Source organism: Nyctereutes procyonoides, unplaced genomic scaffold (genome assembly GCF_905146905.1).
Source record: "Nyctereutes procyonoides isolate TBG_1078 unplaced genomic scaffold, NYPRO_anot_genome, whole genome shotgun sequence".
Classification (NCBI taxonomy): Eukaryota; Metazoa; Chordata; class Mammalia; order Carnivora; family Canidae; genus Nyctereutes; species Nyctereutes procyonoides.
Window position 1 is genome coordinate 14,156,833 of NW_026575136.1, and position 20,024 is coordinate 14,176,856.

At 37.6% G+C, this 20,024-nt stretch overlaps 1 protein-coding gene across 21 annotated transcripts in view; it reads right to left on the reverse strand.

Moving 5' to 3' along the window:
* LOC129495594 (nebulin-like) overlaps positions 1–20,024 on the reverse strand; it is a 201,565-nt gene that overhangs the window by 123,326 nt on the left and 58,215 nt on the right. For all 21 annotated transcript variants that reach the window (XM_055303241.1, XM_055303247.1, XM_055303246.1 and 18 more), the window contains exons 42-57: positions 19,616–19,822; positions 18,991–19,095; positions 18,728–18,835; positions 17,785–18,096; positions 16,440–16,646; positions 14,949–15,053; positions 13,846–13,953; positions 12,062–12,373; positions 11,712–11,918; positions 10,901–11,005; positions 9,799–9,906; positions 6,414–6,725; positions 6,036–6,239; positions 2,426–2,530; positions 920–1,027; positions 250–561 (exon numbers count right to left, since the gene is read on the reverse strand). In XM_055303241.1, coding sequence (XP_055159216.1) covers positions 250–561; positions 920–1,027; positions 2,426–2,530; positions 6,036–6,239; positions 6,414–6,725; positions 9,799–9,906; positions 10,901–11,005; positions 11,712–11,918; positions 12,062–12,373; positions 13,846–13,953; positions 14,949–15,053; positions 16,440–16,646; positions 17,785–18,096; positions 18,728–18,835; positions 18,991–19,095; positions 19,616–19,822 — 2,925 coding nt within the window. The remainder of the gene's footprint in view (positions 1–249; positions 562–919; positions 1,028–2,425; positions 2,531–6,035; positions 6,240–6,413; positions 6,726–9,798; positions 9,907–10,900; positions 11,006–11,711; positions 11,919–12,061; positions 12,374–13,845; positions 13,954–14,948; positions 15,054–16,439; positions 16,647–17,784; positions 18,097–18,727; positions 18,836–18,990; positions 19,096–19,615; positions 19,823–20,024) is intronic.

Below are 20,024 nucleotides of genomic sequence, written 5' to 3' on the forward strand. Positions count from 1 at the left end.
CATTGAGAATGGCCCAACTCTTCTAGATCAGCATATTAGAAGCTTTCATCAAAGCAATCGGGACTTTGCTCTTTCTCTGTGGGGATAATGGTGCCTCCAGATATTCGGGGGACTGGATAGGGCATGGGCACTAATTTAGGGACATAGAATTCAGTAGTGTAAACTCAACTCTGGTTACTTTAGGGAAAATTTGCTTCTTAGAAAAGCAGACATGGTGTTTAGTTGGCCAAAGGAAAATCTTAGACTCACATCACTCTGGAGATCGTAGGCATGTCGAGCATGGGTGACATCATTTTGGTCAGGTAGGCACGTCCACTGGTGCAGGTAGTTCTTATAGTCTATGTCACTGACTAAGGTCTGGCACTTCTTGGCCAGGACCAAGTCCAGCATGTCCACGGGGCTGCTGAACTTGGTCTTCCACTTCTCGAAGTCCTTCTTGTACTCCCTGTCACTCTGGATCTTGGCCACATGCATGGACCACATCATCTTGGGGTCATCCTCAATGTTTCGGGCTCCGATGTGGTGGCCAAGCTGCTTCCGAAAGCCTTCCTTGTACTTGTACTGAAGGAAAAAAATATGTCTTGTTCCTTTCAAGATCAACTCATGTTGCAATTGCAAAGCACATTAACTCCCCATATTTCTCAAAGCCTAGAGAGCCACAAATTTAATTTTTTTGATAGGAAAGATTTAAAACTAACTCCAGGTACAAATTTCATACATAATACATTTCATACGAATGCTAGCTACAGCTACAAATACCTTGAGTTTATCCTCATCCCACATTACATCTTTGGGGTCATTTCACTCTGTTTTGATTTGTTATGCCTTGGAAAATTTTATTCAATTTAAGGTTAAATTGAAACTGCTTTGAAGTGACAAATTGCAATCAAATCAATATAAATAGCGGATAAAGTCTTACTTCACTGGCAATTTCTCGGGATGCTTTTGCCGCTTTGATTGGTATGGCATCAAGGGGAAGATCATAACCTTTTTTCTTCAATTCTTCGTAACCCATTCGATAGATTTTCTGTTAAGAGATGAAGATAACTTTGTGAAAAACTGTTTTCCATAAACAACTGCAGCATAATGAATGCAATGTGCTAAATATTTTAAGAGTCCCTGAAAATAGTATCTGCTCTAGAATAGTCAGATGTAATTGGAAATTATGCCCATTGATTGCTAATGATCCTATTTCAAACTTTAAAGCTCTTCGATTACCCAAATCAACAAAATTAAATTTCAGCTCTTCCCAAATACTTATTAGAATGAGGCAGAAGTAAATTGATAGAGAAATGATAAAATATCATTTAGGTGCTGTTTTCCAATTAACTTTGAGTGTTTCATTAGAAGTTTTTGTTAGAAAAGAGCAATGCCTTTTATGGGGAAAAATTATGCCTAATGGGCTGTTTCTTCCACGTAGCTAACATGTTGTAAAATTGTCTATTTCATAACATAGGGATGTCCATAATAGGATCCACATCTGTAGATAAGAAACATAAATCCTTCAATAATTTTTTTAAATCTAAGATTTTTTGGAGGAAATTTTAATTGTTGAATTTAAAAGCTTAAGTGAAATAATTTATTTCTTCAGATTTGTTACATAATGAAATAATTGAAAATGCAATTTAATGTACTTTATCCAGAAACGAGACTGTTTAAAATGCCCATTGATCTTGGAATGTGTTTATATTTTAGTCATTTGTGGCATTATTCTAATACATTATGTAACACTGAAGTCTTTCTATTAGAGTTTGAAATTTACCTTAAAAATATTTAATTTTTATATCTACAGATTTCAGGTGATGATGCTATGATGACAATAAAAATAAAAATAGGGGACGTCCGGGGTGGTACAGCAGTTGAGCATCTGCCTTCGGCTCAGGGCGTGATCCTGGGTCTGGGGATCAAGTCCGGCATCAGGCTCCCCATGGGGAGCCTGCTTCTCCCTCTGCCTGTGTCTCTGCCTCTCTCTTTCATGGATAAATAAATAAATAAAATCTTTTTAAAAAAAGAATCTAAAAACAAAAAAATCTGCATGGGTTTTTTTATGCTCATTCATTTGAAATTTTATTGAATTCCATGCGTGCTGGGCACTCTACTAGCTAAGCACTGCAGGCCCAAGACAAACTGTCTGATCCTGAGAAGCTCCCATCCACATAGGGGAGAGCAATATAAACCATGATGTTATGATGGTGTGTGTGGATAAAGGACTACAAGGAACGACAGCAGACTCCCAACTCTACCTGAGGCAGGGAATGCCAATTATTTTGATACTCAAGCTAAAAATGACTAAATAAGGAATCTAAGTCACATGTAGTTTATTAATTAAACTCATTCACACCTGCAAAATTTACTTCCAAATAAATTCACTGCCTTAGAAGCAATTAAAAGCTTTCTGAAATACATGCTGAATTTGGATACTTACATCACTTGTATTAATTAAATTTGCTTTAGCCAGAATAATGTCAGGTGTATCAGGCATGATGTGGATTTGAGTCTTGTCCTTGTCCCAAGCTTCTCTATAAAGTCTCTAAAATGAGAAATAAGAGCTTTTCAGTGTTTTGCTAGATTAGTGAATGACATCATTAACTTCAAACAGGATTACTGAATTCATCGGAAGTGATGAATTCATCTTAACTGATGAATTCTTCTTAACATAAGCAGTTAATATAAGCAGAACGTAGGTAGTTTATTTTTTTTTACTTGTCTGGGATATAACTGCCTTTCAAAATAGAACGTATGGATTACATTTTTAAGGTTACAAAAACCCTGCCCATTAGAAGTCAATCCCGGTAATCAGAGTCTTGTCATGATCATCAAATAGAGAAGTTCTCCATCTGAATTTAAAAGTTCCCCTTAGTGCTTAAGCAGGAGATGGCCCTTCCCTTCTCAAAAAATGACATATTTGAGGTGTATCTAGAAATCAGGGAGTCGCATTCCCTATGCATTTATAGATATATTTTATAATACCTTGGGTGGATTACAAATTCCAAGAGAATTTTGTATGGAATTTATCAAAATCTCTTATATGTCCCAGAGCCATCCTGTTTTTCTTCAACAGAAGACAAGATGACCCAAACAAAAATCTCATTGGTTTACTAAAACGAGGGGGTGAAAGTCTGATGAAAAACATTGTCAGAGAATATTATCAATTACATAAGATAAAACAGTAATTTGACAATGGAGGAACCTCGCAATACCATTTTAACCAAGTAATAAAAACTTAAAATGATCAATAATGGAATGAACTGAAATCATATACCACTTGATATGACATATGGAGGAGGATACAACCAACACATGATGTCCTGCTACAAGTACAAAACTTGACTCTAATCATAAGGAAACAATAGACCCAAACTGAGGGAGATTCTACAAAATACCTGGCCTGTGCTCTTCCCAAATGTCAAGGACTTGGAAGACAAAGGAATAGTGAAGAGCCAGCCCACATTAAAGGAGACTACAGATATGAAAACCAAATACAGTGTGTGATCTTGGATTGGATTCTGGACCAGAAAATAGTTTTTATTTTGTATAAAGGGCATTAGTGTAGAACTGAATAAATTCTACAGCAGTGTTTCAACATTAATTTCCTGATTTTGATCATTACACTGTGGTTTCATAAGAGAATATTCTTGTTTTCAGGAGATGTACACTGAAATATTTCGGGAGAGGCAAACCTGCAGCAACTTACATATATATGAAACAAAAAATAGAGAAGGAAAAAAGCAAATGTGACTAATGCTAACAATTGGGGAACTGGGATGAAGATATACATATACATAATTATATTTATATATTTGTTGTGTGTATACATATGTATAAATTATTTGTACTATTTTGGTAACTTCTGTATGCCTGAAATTATTTAAATATAAAAAATTTTAGAAGTCTCTTTGGTTCCTTGGACTTGTCAATTCCTCCTTGAGGCATGCAGCGTGGTGTACAGGGGTTGGTGCTTTTCTCCCTCCTGAACATGTTAACTACAGTTCACATAACTCAGAGAAGCTAAGACCTTCAGGACCAAAACAAAGCAAGGCTTGTGATTTCCACATACATTCATCCTGGTTCTGTACTAACCTTTCTTATGAAGATCAGAGATTCTCAACCTCAGCACTACTGGTGTTATATACTGGAGGATTCTTGGTTGTAGGGGCACTGTCCTGTATGTTTCTGGAAAGTTTAGCAGCACCCCTGACTTCTATCCACTAGATGCCAGTAGCATGCCACCCTCAAGTTGTGACAACTGCAAAGGTCTCTAGGTGTTGCCAAATGTCCCCTGTGGGACAAAATTGTCCCTGGTTGAGAACCACTAAATTGGACCATTACTTCCATGGCATGTGTCATTTTTACCACAACCCTGTGCCCCTCCATCCCTGAAAAACAGAAAATACTAATATTTGTTTACACTGAGATCGATGTATTGGTTTATTATTTAAAGGAAAAACAGCAGGCTCAAGGATCTAAGTAGCCCTCTTCCGAGGCCTAAGGGGATCTGTATCTCAGCATTTCCATAACCAGGACATACTACTGAAAAGGTTTGTCAGGAGGCATTTTTAACATTGATAAATTTCGTGATTGAGGGTTTTTCTCTTGCCTACATTACTAGTTCAGAGCTCTGTAAATAGCTCTGTTTCATAGAAAAGAAATTTGGATTCCAAAGGGGGAGATATTTTGCATAAATCTGCTGCTTTATTAGCCAGCCTGTTGGATTCAAATTACCATGGTAAAAACAAACAAAAGAAATGAAAACTTGAATATTTATAATAAAAATGATGGGTCAGCATTTATTATAAATTTTGGATATAAAAATTGTGAGAAGTCTGTGTGGGGTTGATTGGGAAGAGAGGCGCTACAATTTATCAAATGCTTACTCTAAGCTGGTTATGAGCTTTATAATAAAACTAATATATATGATATGTGTAAAATATATAGCATAAGTAGTCAGATCTTTCTAAGACCCAAACAATTATTATATCAATTAAACCTTTCTTATCAGTTCCAGAATCTCAGTGCACATAATCAACTTTCTATAGTTTTCAGGGTTATGGTTCTCACTGAATAATGATGAGTAATCTTTCTCTTTGCATAGAATTACTCTACACTGCTATCTTTCGTTTATTTCATTCAATAAATATTTAGAGTTACATGCCAGACGCTGCTATCAGTGGAGAGAAAAGTAAGTTGAAGATGGGATACACACACACACACACACACGTGTGCAAACATGTATGTGTATGTATAGTATTATTACTTGTCTTGATTTGGCTAAGCTAAATTCATTATATTCAATTGGCAGAAAATACACTCTATATCACATTTCCACTTTGCCTGTGCAAAATACTCCAAATACTGCCCTCTCATACACTTTATCCCAACACAAAATTTGGGTCTTTAATGCATTCAAGTTTCAAAAGAAAAAAAAAACATGCTTAAAAATTTCTCATTTGCAGGATGGATGAGTGGGTGGATAAATAGGTAGAAAATAAGTGGGAGATATCAGAAAGGGACACAGAACATAAAGACTCCTAACTCTGGGAAACGAACTAGGGGTGGTGGAAGGGGAGGAGGGCGGGGGGTGGGTGTGAATGGGTGACGGGCACGGAGGGGGACACTTGACGGGATGAGCACTGGGTGTTATTCTGTATGTTGGTAAATTGAACACCAATAAAAATTAATTTATAAATAAAAAAAATAAACAAAAAAAAAGAAAATAAGTAAATAAGAAAGCTTTAGGTGACAGAAATTGATATTAACCCATTTTACATGATCCAGGATAGGGTAGTTGAGTTGATAATTTAAATGAAGCAACCAATATTACACATTATACTGTAATGTGCTATGCTGTATGACACAATGCTACACTATTCTACTAATTCAAATGAAGCAACCAACATTACACATTATACTGTAATGTGCTATGCTGTATGATACAATGCTACACTATTCTACTAATTAATTAAGCAAATGATATGGAGCACCTACCGGGTATTAGGCACTATAATTTTTCTATTTATTTATAAAGAGTTACTCACATCACTCCTATTTTTGGCATTTGTCTTTGCCAGAACTATGTCCATGGCATCAGGAATGCTGGTGAATTTGTATCTGTCTGGAGGCTGACGGTACTTCTTCTCACTGATGATTTCTGAGGCCCGCTTGTTCTTTTCTGCTTCCAAAGAACCCAGGGGACTCCATCCTATGCCTCTCAGCCACTCAAGGTCAGACTTATACAAATTCTGTGAAAAGACAAAGCACTCCATCAAAACCCCACCCTCATTTCAACCCTTGCCTCACGTGATTCTACATAGTACAAACAGATGCCTTTTAGATATTCAATAATAATTCCTCTTTGTGACTAAATGGTTACTCAAATGGTAATATATAAGCTATTCAATGAAATAGAAACTGACCTCACTCTGCAGTTGATAAACTTTTTTAGCTTGAATAACATCATTCTGGTCAGGCAGGCATGTCCATTGATGCAGGTAATTCTTATAGTCCACATCACTGACTAAGGCCTGACATTTCTTGGCCAGCACCACTCCTAACATGTCCACTGGGCTGCTGAACTTAGTCTTCCACTTCTCAAAGTCCTTCTTGTATTCTCTTTCACTCTGCATTTTGGCTACATTCATGGACAGCACAAGCTTTGGGTCATCTTGCAGATTCCGGAATCCAATATGGTGGCCAAGTTGTTTGCGGTAGCCTTGTTTGTATTTAAACTGCAGTCGAAGGAATCAGTTCTTTTATTAACATAAACAGAGATCAAGTGAAGCTCAACAACAATTAAAAGCTCAACTTGCATTGTTAGCATGTTTGTTTCCCAAAACCAAGATGAGAAAAGGGATGTCCATATTAACTTAGCAGGAAATGTAAGAACTTACATAGAGGCTTCCAAAAAAATGTAATGTAGTTGATTATTGAGAGGTTATGAGAAAAAATTCTAATTAGAGATAAAAATATATGCCACAATGTACTACACATTGGGTATGCTGACCTTAGGGTAACATTTGGTACAGCTCTTGTGATAGCCTTATGGGAGTGATCAGAAAGTATGGGCTGAATGACAAAAAAATAAGATTCAACACTCGATGAGCAAGCCTCATTGTATAAATTTATTAATGGAGTAGGAGTTTTGTGGTGTCCCATACCATTATGTCCTATAAACTTAACCTGTTCAGGATCCATTTCTGCATGTACACATAGCTATTAATAGCTAAATTTGTTAGAGTAGAAAGAGAATTCCACAAGATCTGAACATATTGCCAAGATGAGTCTAAACGAACTATATAAATTTAAGAAAAGTAAAATCCTGTATTTAGATTCAATTAGGAAAACACTGTATTAGTACTGGAGGACAGTCATAATAGTAACAATTAATAATGATAGTAATAATAGCATTTATGTGCTGCCAGATGCCCAGTGTACATTATTCTTCATGGATTTATGTTCTAATCTCTCTTGACCTCCCAGCTTCACAGTTACATATATTAAAAATACTCAGGAGTGGGGATCCCTGGGTGGCTCAGCGGTTTGGTGCCTGCCTTTGGCCCAGGGCACGATCCTGGAGTCCCGGGATCGAGTCCCGCATCAGGCTCCCGGCATGGAGCCTGCTTCTCCCTCTTCCTGTATCTCTGCCTCTCTCTCTCTCTCTCTCATAAATAAATAAATAAATAAATAAATAAATAAATAAATAAATAAATAAATAAATAAATAAATAAATAAATCTTTAAAAAAATAAAAATACTCAGGAGTTTAGGTTGACTAGAAAGAAGCTCAATATGGGCAATCTGACAAAATTGCTTATAAAAGTAGTGTTATAGATTCTTTAGGGGTACAGACAAAAGTCAGAAGCTCATTTACTCTGACCTGACCTTTTGTGACAGGAAAACGCTAAGTTTTGGGGTACTATTTTGAGAGCTGCACTGAAAAAAATCACAAGTAGAGTGAAGGATTTTTTTTAAATAGTGAATATTCAAAATATTAAAGGGCTTATAGAACTAAAACCAAAGGAGAGTAAGTTAAAAAATTGTAATGTGTAGAGATATCAGGTGGAAGAAGAAATAAGCTACTTTGTGATGTTCCAGAACACAGACCTAGAGTTGATCGACAACATATTCAAGTTCAAAATAGGGAACTATATAATGACAATGAGAGATGGTCCAACAAGGAAATGACCTGTTCTGAAGGGCACAAAAATTCTTATACGTGTCAGTGTTCACAGACAGATGATTACCTGTTGGAGATGGAGAGAAGGCAGGACACTGAGTGGGAGACCATATTAAATAGACTTTATGTTGTTGTCTAACTAAATTCTATTATTCTAATTTATTAAATTAAGTAATCATAAAAATATCTCTAATTTCCTTAATTTTATAGAATATAAAAACCACTTGAGGGGCAGCTGGGTGATTCAGTCAGTTAAGCATCCAGGTCTTGATTTCAGCTCACGTCATGATCTTATGGTTGTGAGATCAAGCCCCATGCTCAGCAGGGAGTCTGCTTGAGATTCTCTCTCTCCTTCTCTCTCTGCTCCTTCCCCCACTTGCCCTCTCTCTCTAAAATAAATAAATCTAAAAAAAAAAATTGAAACTGAGAGGAGATATAATCTCCACAATGGTGGGAAAGTTCATGTAAAGTTAATTTTAAGGGAAGATTTCAGAAGGTTCTAACTAATGGTTTCACACAAAAAGAAATTAGGTACCATCGAATGTATAGTTAGGAGGTCACTGATGCTATTTCTTCAATTTCTAAATAATCTTCACCTTATGGAGACTACATAACATTAAATGCTCCCCCAGGAACATTCAAGCATCATTATCGCTGTAATTCTTCAGCATGTTGATTCATTTTAATAAGGAACGAACTTATTTAATAAATAATACTCTGAAAGCCAGTGAGTAATAATAAATCATCTAATTTTCCAACATTTCTAGAGTGCCACAAATTGATTTAAAGGAAATCTTCCCTTATATTCTTAGAATTCATTACCAGATTCTGTCTTTAGACACTCTTTTTCTCCATCCCAAGTCTGCATCTCATTTTAAAGAATTTAAGAGACAGTGTTTCCCCCTGAAATGCCAAAGTCCTCTGAATTTTTTGAGGTTGATTCTTAGAATTAACAAAATGACATGTTTATCTAAATGCAGACTATCAAATATTTATAAAAATTATTCACCAAATTGACCATCCTTTCCAATCATAACTAGAAGTTCCACTGGAGAACAAATATCCCTGTTTTATGAACTTTGGGACCAGGTAACAAAACAGCAAGTTAAGCTCTCTGGATCTTAAACCAAAATTCCTGAATTTTTTTATGCCCCAAGTTAATTTATTATAATTATGTAGATGCAAGGATGGGTTAAATAAAAAGAACTGGCAGCTAATTTTTAAATATGTGCATATAAAAATTTATCAACATCAGGTGTTGAGGTTGATTTATTATCTGGCACTTTGAATTTGTCTAAAATAGACAAGTAGAAAACAGGAAATTATTTTCAGGCAAGCAAGGGAAAACTGAAATCTCTGGTTTCTTTGGTCTAGAAACATAGCATCTTAGCGTAATGGGTCTTATAGGTCCTCTGCCTCAACTTCTATTCAGGGAGCCCTTATTTCGATACTGGATTGGTAAGAAAGAAAAGTAAATTTTCGGTAAACGACGAGCATGGGTAGGAGAAGATGAAGGGAATGGCATTACATTTTGAAAGGCAAGGCCTACCTGTAAAAATAATTACCAGCATTAAGATACCTGATTCAGGTAAAAAATATATCAAAATAAGCCAAACAAGTACTTACATCACTAACAATGTCTCTGGAAGCTTTGGCTGCCTGCACAGAAATTGCATCAAGTGGAAGATCATAGCCTTTCTTCAGAGCTTCTTCCCATCCAAGTTTATAGAGTTTCTGGAAATTAAATTTATAATTTAGTATATATTCAGTATATATTAAAACCCCAACAGATTACAAAATGAACAAATGTTTACCCAGAGAGTAGACGTCAGATTCTATCATCTACCTTATCTTTAAAGATATGTATAAAAACAAACCAAGCTGTTTTATGGAGCAGTGACTTAGCATTATAGGATCTTGCTTCAATTTTCTGGCCCTGAGAATAGTCTCAGCTGTGAGATACACAGTGCAATTTTAGAGTAGCTTTTCTGATCAGACACAATTTGCGCATATCAAGTGTATCAGATACTTTCCCCCTGCCATCAAGTATAGTGCATGCTCATTATTTTACTCACAGGTGTTAAAATAATTGGTAACAAAAAAAAATCAGGTAACAAAATTTTGATTATCTAAGTGATAACAGATACTGAAATGCCTTTTATGAGGTACAACAGATGAATTAAACTTTATGAATGAAATTCACTGAATGGATGCATGTGTGTTAAAACTGAATAATAATAAAAACAGTTGGAAATCACCCAGAACTTCCTATGTGCCAGGTCCTGTGTTAAGAGCCTTACATGGAAATTTCTCATTTGGTCCTCATAATAATTCAACCTCATAAGCACTACTATGGTCCTAATTTTAGGGATGAGGAAACTAAGGCTTAGACCTGATACGAAGTAACTTACAAATGGCAAAGCCAAAACCCATATCAGGTCTGTCTGGTGCAATTTTTTCTTTCAACAATTATCTGTTGATTTCCTACTCTGTGCCAAGTACACAAGCAGTACTGAGATAAACCAAACAGGCACGCACGGTGCCTGCCTCCATGGAGCAGAAGAGTCACAGCTAAAGCCCTTGCTTTTAACCACCATATTCTGCAGCATCTCCAGCTAGCCAGTGTGAGTCACTGATTTCTATTGCTTCAGCATGTACATCAGTTATTTATCATTACATCATTTAAGAAGGTTAATTAGCTTCAAGCCAAATTTTTATATAGCTTTACCTGACTATACTGAGCTTGATTCTGCTTGGCTTGTAAAATATCTGGTGTGTCTGGCATCACGTGAATCTTGGTTTTATCTTTGTTCCAGTCAATGGTATACAAGTGCTAGGAAGTTAGGAGAAAAAAAAGACATTTGAAATTTGAATAGCTTTTTAGAATAAACACGAAAGAAAAAAAATGTAACCGAGCATTTGAATGCACTAAATTTTAATTAGATTAAGTTTAGTAACTAAAGTGGCATATGACTCAGAAAAGACACTAAAAACAAACTCATATAAAAAATAGTATTTTGGTTATTTTCTATCTTTTAGAATTAATTAAAAGTACTTAATATAATAATTTAAAAACACAAAGGATTCCTAACTCAATTAGAAGGTCAGGGGAAGGGACACCTGGGTGGCTCAGTGGTTGAGCGTCTGCCTTTGACTCAGGTCATGATCCCAGGGTCCTAGGATCGAGTCCTGCATCGGGCTCCTGCAGGGAGCCTGCTTCTCCCTCTCCCTGTGTCTCTGCTTCTCTCTCTCTGGGTCTCTCATGAATAAATAAATACAATCTTTATAAGGAAAGGAAGAAGGAAGAAAGAAAGAAAAGAAAGGGAAAAAGGAAAGAAGGAAAGAAAGATTGTTCAGGGGAAATAAAAAGAAGTAGACAGAAGAAAATAATGTAGAGACACGCTCTGGGACTGTCACTGTCAGGAAGTGGTGGGCCCAAATCAAATTTCCCAAACACAAACCAGAGGCTGCTAGCTCTGCCTTGCTGGGAGCCGTGTGGAAGGACAGCGTACAGCTATATAAGAGGGATGGCTATCTACCTTGTTCATGGTCTGTGCATTCTGTTTGGCAAGAACCATGTCCATGGAGTCATTCAGCTTCCTAAACTGGAAGTTGCTAGGATGCTGCCGGTATTTCTGATCACTGGCATATTCAGTTGCTTTCTTGGCCTTCTCCACTTCTAGGGAACCAGCTGGACTCCAGCCAAGCCCTTTGTACCACTCATTGTAGTCCTGCTTGTATTCATTCTATAAAAAGAAGAGAAAAATTATATTTTATCTTAACAATTACTTTACCTTTATCAGTTCAGACACATAAGAATAGCATAGAAGACTGATCTCCATTCCCATGCTAGGAATCCAACCACCACCCAGGAAGAAGAGAGACTTACATCACTCTGTATGTGATTCATATTCCTGCTTAGCTCAATACTCATGGCATCTGGAAGGAGGATGTACTTGTGAATCAAATGCTTGTAGTTGGTGTTGGTGATGTTGGCTTGGGCATCCTTGGCAGCCGTGACACTGAGCATATCAGCAGGGGTGTGGTAGCTGGTCTTTGTCTTCTCATAGTTTTTCTTGTACTCCCGATCAGACTGCATCTTAGCCACTTGCATGGAATGGACTAATTTGGGATCATCCTCAAGGCTGCGGAAACCAACCATCTTCCCCCTCTCCTTCTCATAATTGTATTTGTATTTATACTGTGAAAAAATTAGTTTATTAGAGCAATTTCCTTGACTAGAAACATTCCAGTATCAATATTCTGTATTTCATAAAATCAATACTTGTGTAGAATTCTACAGTTTACAAAACATGTTTTTCACACTTGTTTGTGTAACTTGATACTCACAACTATATGTTGTGAGGTAGATAGCAAAGTTATTACTGCCCCCATTGTGCAGATGAGTAAGCTGAGACCCAGAGAGGTGAGTGATGTGCTATGGTCACTAAGGATTAGAACCCAGAACTTACGATGATACCCCACACTGACTTCCATACAAATTCTGTTGTTAGAGATTTTTAGTAGGTGACAACAATACAACAAATAAGAGAAAAAAGCAGAATGTTCTAAGCAGTCTCCTGCTGCCCTAAGGAATCATCCAGCCAGTCTTTTGCTGCAGAGAATAGGTTTAGCTTATGACATACACAGTATCACTGGAGAGTAGTTTTATATTTGTGGAGCCCCTTTTTCCTTTAAGATTTTTTATACTGGTATAATGGGGAAGAAATTTTACTACCTATCACTCAACTTCTTTCTACAGAGGGAAGATCCTGATACATGGAAGCCTTCTTATTCGGCCTATCTCTCTTGAGTTTAAGTGTGCAATTTCAGGAGTAGGAGCTTGGGGAGTCCAATTACTCCAGGACAGAGGAAAAAGTAGTTTGAGATTTTCAGGACAATGCAGTAGTGGCAGAGGGATGGAAAGGTAGGAAAGATGAAGAACAGGCATAGAATACAAGAGAGAACGTGTCACTGGGGGATGGGATGGGGAGGTGGGATGTGGCTAAGGAAAGAGTCCTCTGAAATGTGTTCCTCCCTTACCCCCAAATCACTCAGTGGTCACTATGAGAAGATTTCTTGCAGAAACAACCACATGAAAGAAAAGAGTTTCATACAGGTGGTATGTTATGGTAGTGCCATGCTTGCACACCAGCTCTCTGGAGGGGAAAAGCCCTGGTGTCAAGCCACCAAGAATTTAATATCTGGCTTGCCAAAATTTCTGATTAATAAGCAGCTAGCATACGTTCAAAAGATCAGCATCCCCAGCACACCATTTAATGAGATATCCTGCTAGGAGGATAATTCCTAAGAGGCAGGAAGCAAAAACCACCCATGTCTTTCACTAGGAAAGTTTGGTGGAGAGCTCTGGGTTTCTGTAGGCCATATCCTTGGGGATGGAGTTCAAAGAAAATTCACTAGATCTCATGAGCCAGGGAGCACATGGATATGTGTCATAATGTGGTTAGCATTTTGTTTTTTCAGAAATATAACAGGAAACAAAAGAGCAAGCCTAAAAGGCATTCACAGAATAGAAGGAGGCCATTGTTAGCAGGCATGCTTTTTCTCTCATATCTTTTCCACTGAGTGTTTGCAAAATTCATCCCTTATTATTTTGGTAAATTGGGGGGGTGGGGCGGGACCAGTAAGGTGAGTGCTTTCCTTCAAACTTACATCACTTGCAATATCTCTTGAGGCTTTGGCAGCTTTGATAGGAATTGCATCAGTTCTGAGATCATAGCCTTTCTTTTTAGATTCTTCCAAAGAAAGTTTGTAGAGTTTCTGTAAAGAGAGGCAAGGGAATAATGGTCTTCTAAATAGGAAAGCCTGAGCTTATTTGAAGAGAATAAACTAGCACTGTGACATCATTTCTATTTTTCAGATGTTCCACTGGTGGTTCGATGGCTAAATGTTCTTATACATAACAAAATTGTGTTTGAAAAAAGTCTATTACATACCCAAGCATATCTTTAAGAAACCACCAGAAAAGGACTGAACAGTCTCTATTAGGTTGTAAATATGCTCTATAAAAATGAGAAAGCCCAGTAGCTGCTCACTGATACATCTTTATCAATTAAAAGTCAAAGAAGACTACAAAATAACCATATTCTTACATTAAAAGAAAAATTCACTGTTTTGCAATTGATACTGCTATTTTTGTAACTGTGTGGATTCTACAACCCCAAAATAAGTCATCAATCACAAATCTCTGAGTAATTCAAGGGAAACAGAAAACACTGGTAGGATTAGAGATTCCTAGCAACAACAGTTAGGTTGAGGAAGAAAGTTAAAAAAAAAAAAAGAAGTAAAAAAACCCACACATTTTCTAACACTAAGTGTTGAACATTTGTTGTTATGGAGCTTTCCCCCAAATTCCCAGATTCTTCAAAATGTTCCTCTTCCTTTTCCACTTAATTTTTCCCAAGATCCCTTCTTTAGGACGGTCTCAAAGCCTTGGTAGAGAGACTCCAGGAACCAGGCCTTAGGAATCTCACTTCCTTTTTTTTCTCTTTTGGGGCCCCCCCAAGCCCTTCTCTTCCTGCCAAGTATCTTAGTTTGAGACTAAACAAACAAAATCCGACTGCTCTTCAAATTCCTAACTGCTGGGCCTAAGTCCCACCCACAGGTCTGCTCCAGCTCTTAGCAAAACATGATTAGAGAGAGAAAGATTCTCATTTGTGGATTCCTACTCTTATTTTCAAAACATTCACTTTTATAGTTGAGAGACATGAATCAATTTGTACTGGTTCAAATAAACCAGGAAGAATTATACTTACATCACTCATATTAATCGCATTTGCCTTTGCCAAGATAATCTGGGGGATATCGGGCATAATGTGGACTTTGGTCTTATCAGCCTCCCATGCTTGTTTGTAGAGGTGCTAGAAAGATAAAAGAAAAAAAAAGTGGAAGTTAGTATTTAAATCTTAAATACTTCTATCTTAAAAGGTGCTCATTTAGTGTGTGTACACACGGATATATATGTATATGTATATATATATAAAGTTGTACATAAATACTATCTTATGAACTTTTAATAGCTAGATCTTACTTTTTTAGTTTAAATGAAAAGGTGCTAATTCAAACAAGATCGTGGAGAGGATGTAAGATAGAAACTAAAATGATGCCAAGATGAGAATTACAGAAATAGCAAACACTACACTTGGTGATCATCCGTTGAATCCTTTTATCGCAGAGTTGACAAAATCATAGCCCAGAGAAGCAATGCACCTTGCCTGAAGACACACAGCATGTCTGGGCCATAATGTCCAGACCTTTGCAATAAGAGAATGAAGATTCTCATCTTGGCATCATTATTCCGAAATGATTAATAAATCATTACACTGAAAAAGTGAAAGGTTTAACATCTAAAAAATAAATGTGAGCTTGTGATAGTTTAAATACTAAATCTTAAAAGGGACACTGAGATCCATATCTTGTCTTTTAGGAAAGTCCCTGTCAAAGAGATTGATTATCTTGACAAATGCAGTTTTCTCTCTCAGAAGACTCCGAGGGATTTACTCAGACACTTAGCATAATATAGCTCTCTCTCGTGCAAGTAGGATCATCATTTTCTGCAACTGTTTAAAGTCCAAATAATTTTTTTTGCTCATCAATGACATTCAAATTATGATCCACACAATATAATGAATGCTGCTGCAATTATTGTATTATTTATAACTTAGAAACAGAAGGCCAAGGTTGATGTACTTGTGGTCTTGGTATCTATCATGGCTAATACACTTAAAAAATACAGTAAGGCTCTTCTAAAGTCTGGAATAATTAATGATCCAAGGAACTACTTGTAGAGAACAACTGGTCTCATGGTTTGCCCAGAGAAGTTTCTGGCTCAGAATGCTGCTATAGCCACGGGAGCTAGGAGTCTTCTTCGATTCCATCAATGCAGCTAGGAAGCAGGGTGGGCTGCAATATCTAGCTGTTGTCAGGCAAACAATCTGCTGATTCAATGTCATGTACTTCTAACTCAACCTCACCTTAGACAAACGAGTTCTTTTCAAAATTTGCACAAAAAGAAACGATTCAAATTTATTTTCTTATGTCTGTTGGACAGAGTGGTTCATTGAACATTTGGGAGGCCAGAAGTTAGGACTAATTTCTATCTTTTTTAACCACAAGTTCCTTTTTCAAAGCTGAATCAACAGGAATTGTGAAACCCTAAAACTATTAGCAAAACTTGTAGACCAAATACAAGAATGCCTGGATTTTTCCTGTTAACATAAGAAACATTACATTATTGATAGACTTACTTCATTCATAATTTTTGCATTATTCTGGGCCAAAACCATGTTCATTGAGTCCATCAAAGTGGAATACTTCAAAGTGTCTGGGTGTTGGCGGTACTTCTTTTCACTGATTATCTCCATGGCTTTCTTGTTTTTCTCAGCCTCCAGGGAGCCCAGAGGGAGCCATCCAATGCCCTTCATGAAGTCCGCATAATCAGCTTTGTACTGATTCTGCAAAAGAGGAAAAGTTCAGGGATCAGAAGAAATCAAAGCTGTCAAGAACGGTGAGTGGATATTCAATATTCCCTAAGTTCCACTTCAGTTTTCCACCAACGGTATATCCAACGTCAACGATTTTTGTCCCTAAACATTATGTTTCCTTGTGTGAGAAATTAAAAATAAATAGTAATATCTTTGTGATTTGTTTTCCACAATGCCTTCATAAGAAAAAAAAATGCTATGAAATACCCACTAGATTAGCTATCACGTGACTATTATCTTGAGAAAGGTGACTATGCTGGCCTTTCTTAGAAAAATTCCCAAGTTCCCTTGGTTGACAGGTTGACTCACCGGAATCCTGGTTCTCTCTTTCCTTGTATGTAAGCTTTGATCACCCACCACGGTTACGATTTCCCTTGGATCTGCCAGAAACCTCACTGGTGCTCTATGCAAATTTTAGATTTTTGTCCCCTCAGTTCTGATATTTTCCTCTACAACTCTACCGTGGTTGCCTGTATAGGGGCACTGTGTACCTCCCTGGCAATGAAGAGCTCAGCACTTACATGTCTGAAAAGAAACCCAGGCTTGGCATAGCCTGCCTTTGGTTCATAATTTAAATTCCCTTTTCCCAGCTGCCAAATAAGTGGCCTCTATAGCTAAATTCTTGGCTCTACTCTGTGCCTTCCTCACATTTGCTCCAATAGCTTCCACCTCTTCGATGTTTCATCAGCAAGTAATACAGGCAATTGCAAACCTGGAAGTAGCAGAATGAAAGCTGCTTAGGAGTGAGGGGCAGGAGCTATCAAGTGATCAGACTTTCTGACTTTCCTCTTACTCATTTATCAGAAGCTTCTGATTCTCTTTGAGTGACACGTTTCCTTCAACATGTTCTCTGAAACAAATTTTCACTTGCTCTAGCTGAATCCAGCATCCACCAATCCTCACAGCAGTAATGGTACAAAATAAGCCTGTGGTTTCTAGAATTTGTCCCCTTTTGTTAAAGGAAATAAATTCCATCTAAGGTAATAAATAAGCAACTTGATGGGAAATTACACATGAATTTCTTTCAGGATTTTCAAAAGGTCACCACTTAGGGTCATTCGTTATTAACCATGGTAAATGTTCTATAAATGATGTGGCTGTCACGTACATCACTTTGAATCTGCATCATATTTTTGGCCAATTCAAAGCTCATGGCATCAGGAAGCATGTTGTAGGAATGGATCACATTCCTGTAGTTGGCGTTGGTGGCCACTTCCTGAGACTTCTTGGCTGCCACCACACTTAACATGTCCACTGGGGTGTGGAAGGAGGTCTTGGATTTCTCATATGCTTTCTTGTATTCCCGGTCTGACTGCATCTTGGCCACTTGCATGAAGTGCACCAACTTGGGGTCGTCCTCTAGGCTCCGGAAGCCAATGTGTTTCCCTTTAGCTTGTTCATAGGCTTGCTTGTATTTGTACTGTGGATGGGTAAGGAAGCATTGTGATGAAGTCAGTGAAGGAAAAGAACAAAATATGATTCATTAGATGCCATTAGCTTTGTCAAAGGTGTACAGTTTTACAGCTCATAGGGGAACAGAACAAAATCTTTTTACTTCAAATTTTTTGCCAGACTTGAGTCTATGGAAAGAAAATGATCACAGAGTTAATCAGAGAGATGCATAAATAAGTTGTTTCAGGGTGCTTTAGGAAACAGCTTTTCCACTCAGCTGTCTCATCAGAATAGGCTACAGGCACAATTTCTCATGGTGCATCTTTTATTCAGGAAAGAGCCTAATCAAGGGTCTCTTGGGTAAAATGTGTAGACTGCATCCAATACTTGCTCATAATTGCTTATAAATGATTTGAATACTCGAAAAGCAATTTATTTTAACAAGACCCAGTCACTTTTTACATCAAATAATGAACAAATGATTAGAGGGTCCTTGGACTGGGTGAAGGAAAATGTCTTGTACGTGCCACCCATGACGGTTCCAGCAATGCTGGGTAGGGTTGACGGAAGCTCTTAAACAGGAACGAACACACACACACGAAGTTGGCTCATTTGCTTCTCATTTTCTCATCCTAAGGAAGTCCAATGGAAGCACTTACATCACTGGCAATGTCTCTACAGGCTTTTGCAGCCTTTATTGGGATGGCATCAGGCCTCAGGTCATATCCTTTCTTCTTTTCCTCTTCCCAGCCAGCCTTGTACAGTTTCTAAATGATGAAATAGAATAACACCAGCAACTTGTTATTTGGGTTAGAATGGGAATCCTGATTTTGAAGTGGTTGGCATATAAAAGAGACATTCCATAAATATTAGTTCCCCCCAACCTTCTCTCCCAGTTTATTGTTATTGGTAATGTACTTACATCACTCATGGTGATTTGGTTTATTCTGGAAAGTAAAATGTCTGGAGTATCAGGCATGACGTGAATGGTGGTCTTGTCTTTGTTCCACTTTTCAGTGTAGAGCCTCTATAACAAAGAAGATACGCACGTGACTATACAGCAGGACAAGTTTGTAACAGTGCTACTGAGAGAAAGAGACTCACTCACATCTCTAAGATAGAAGAGATTAAATCTTATTTTGGCAAATGAATAACCTAGCAAGAAGATGGGCTGATGAGACTGAACATACAATGATGGGAAAAAAAACCATCAAACAAGGGATCCCTCTTCCACTGAAGCAACAAATGTCATCTTGCCCCAACCTCACACAACATGGAATTTTGCAATTCTGTTGCACCCTCAGTGTGGGTGGTATGGACAGATAGACAGCCTGAGGGTCAGTGTATGTGAGAGCTCTCTAGACATGGTGAAAGTTACAGAATGCCCCCTTCCCACCACCACCACCACCACCACCACCACCACCACCACCCCCCACCAAGACCATGATAAAGAAAAGTGCTGATGATGATTGTAGTGGCACTGCCAGGGCTCAAGGATTCAAACACTGCTAGGGATCTCAGGCTGAGGCTGGTGGGTGAGTTCTTACCTTATCCATATTCAGTTTGTTACTTTTGTTAAGTGCTTGTTCCATTGTGTCCATGGCATAGGTGAATTTCAGCTTCTCAGGGTGCTGGCGATACTTCTTCTCACTGAGGATCTCTCCTGCTTTCTTTGCTTTCTCCACATCCAGGGACTCGATAGGGACCCAGCCGATCCCTTTCATCCAGTTGGTGAAGTCTGATTTGTATAGATTCTTTACCATGAAAAAGGACATTTTCATTTCAGAAAGAGTCAAGGTTTGGGTTTCTTTGGCTAGATGATTTACTCATTATCAAAAAAAACAAAAACAAAAAAAGAGGGGGGAAGAAGAGAAATAATCCACGTTTTATTCCCTACCATCTTTTGGAAAAAACTAAGTATAAAAGCGACTGCATTCAGGGGCTCCTGGCTGGCTC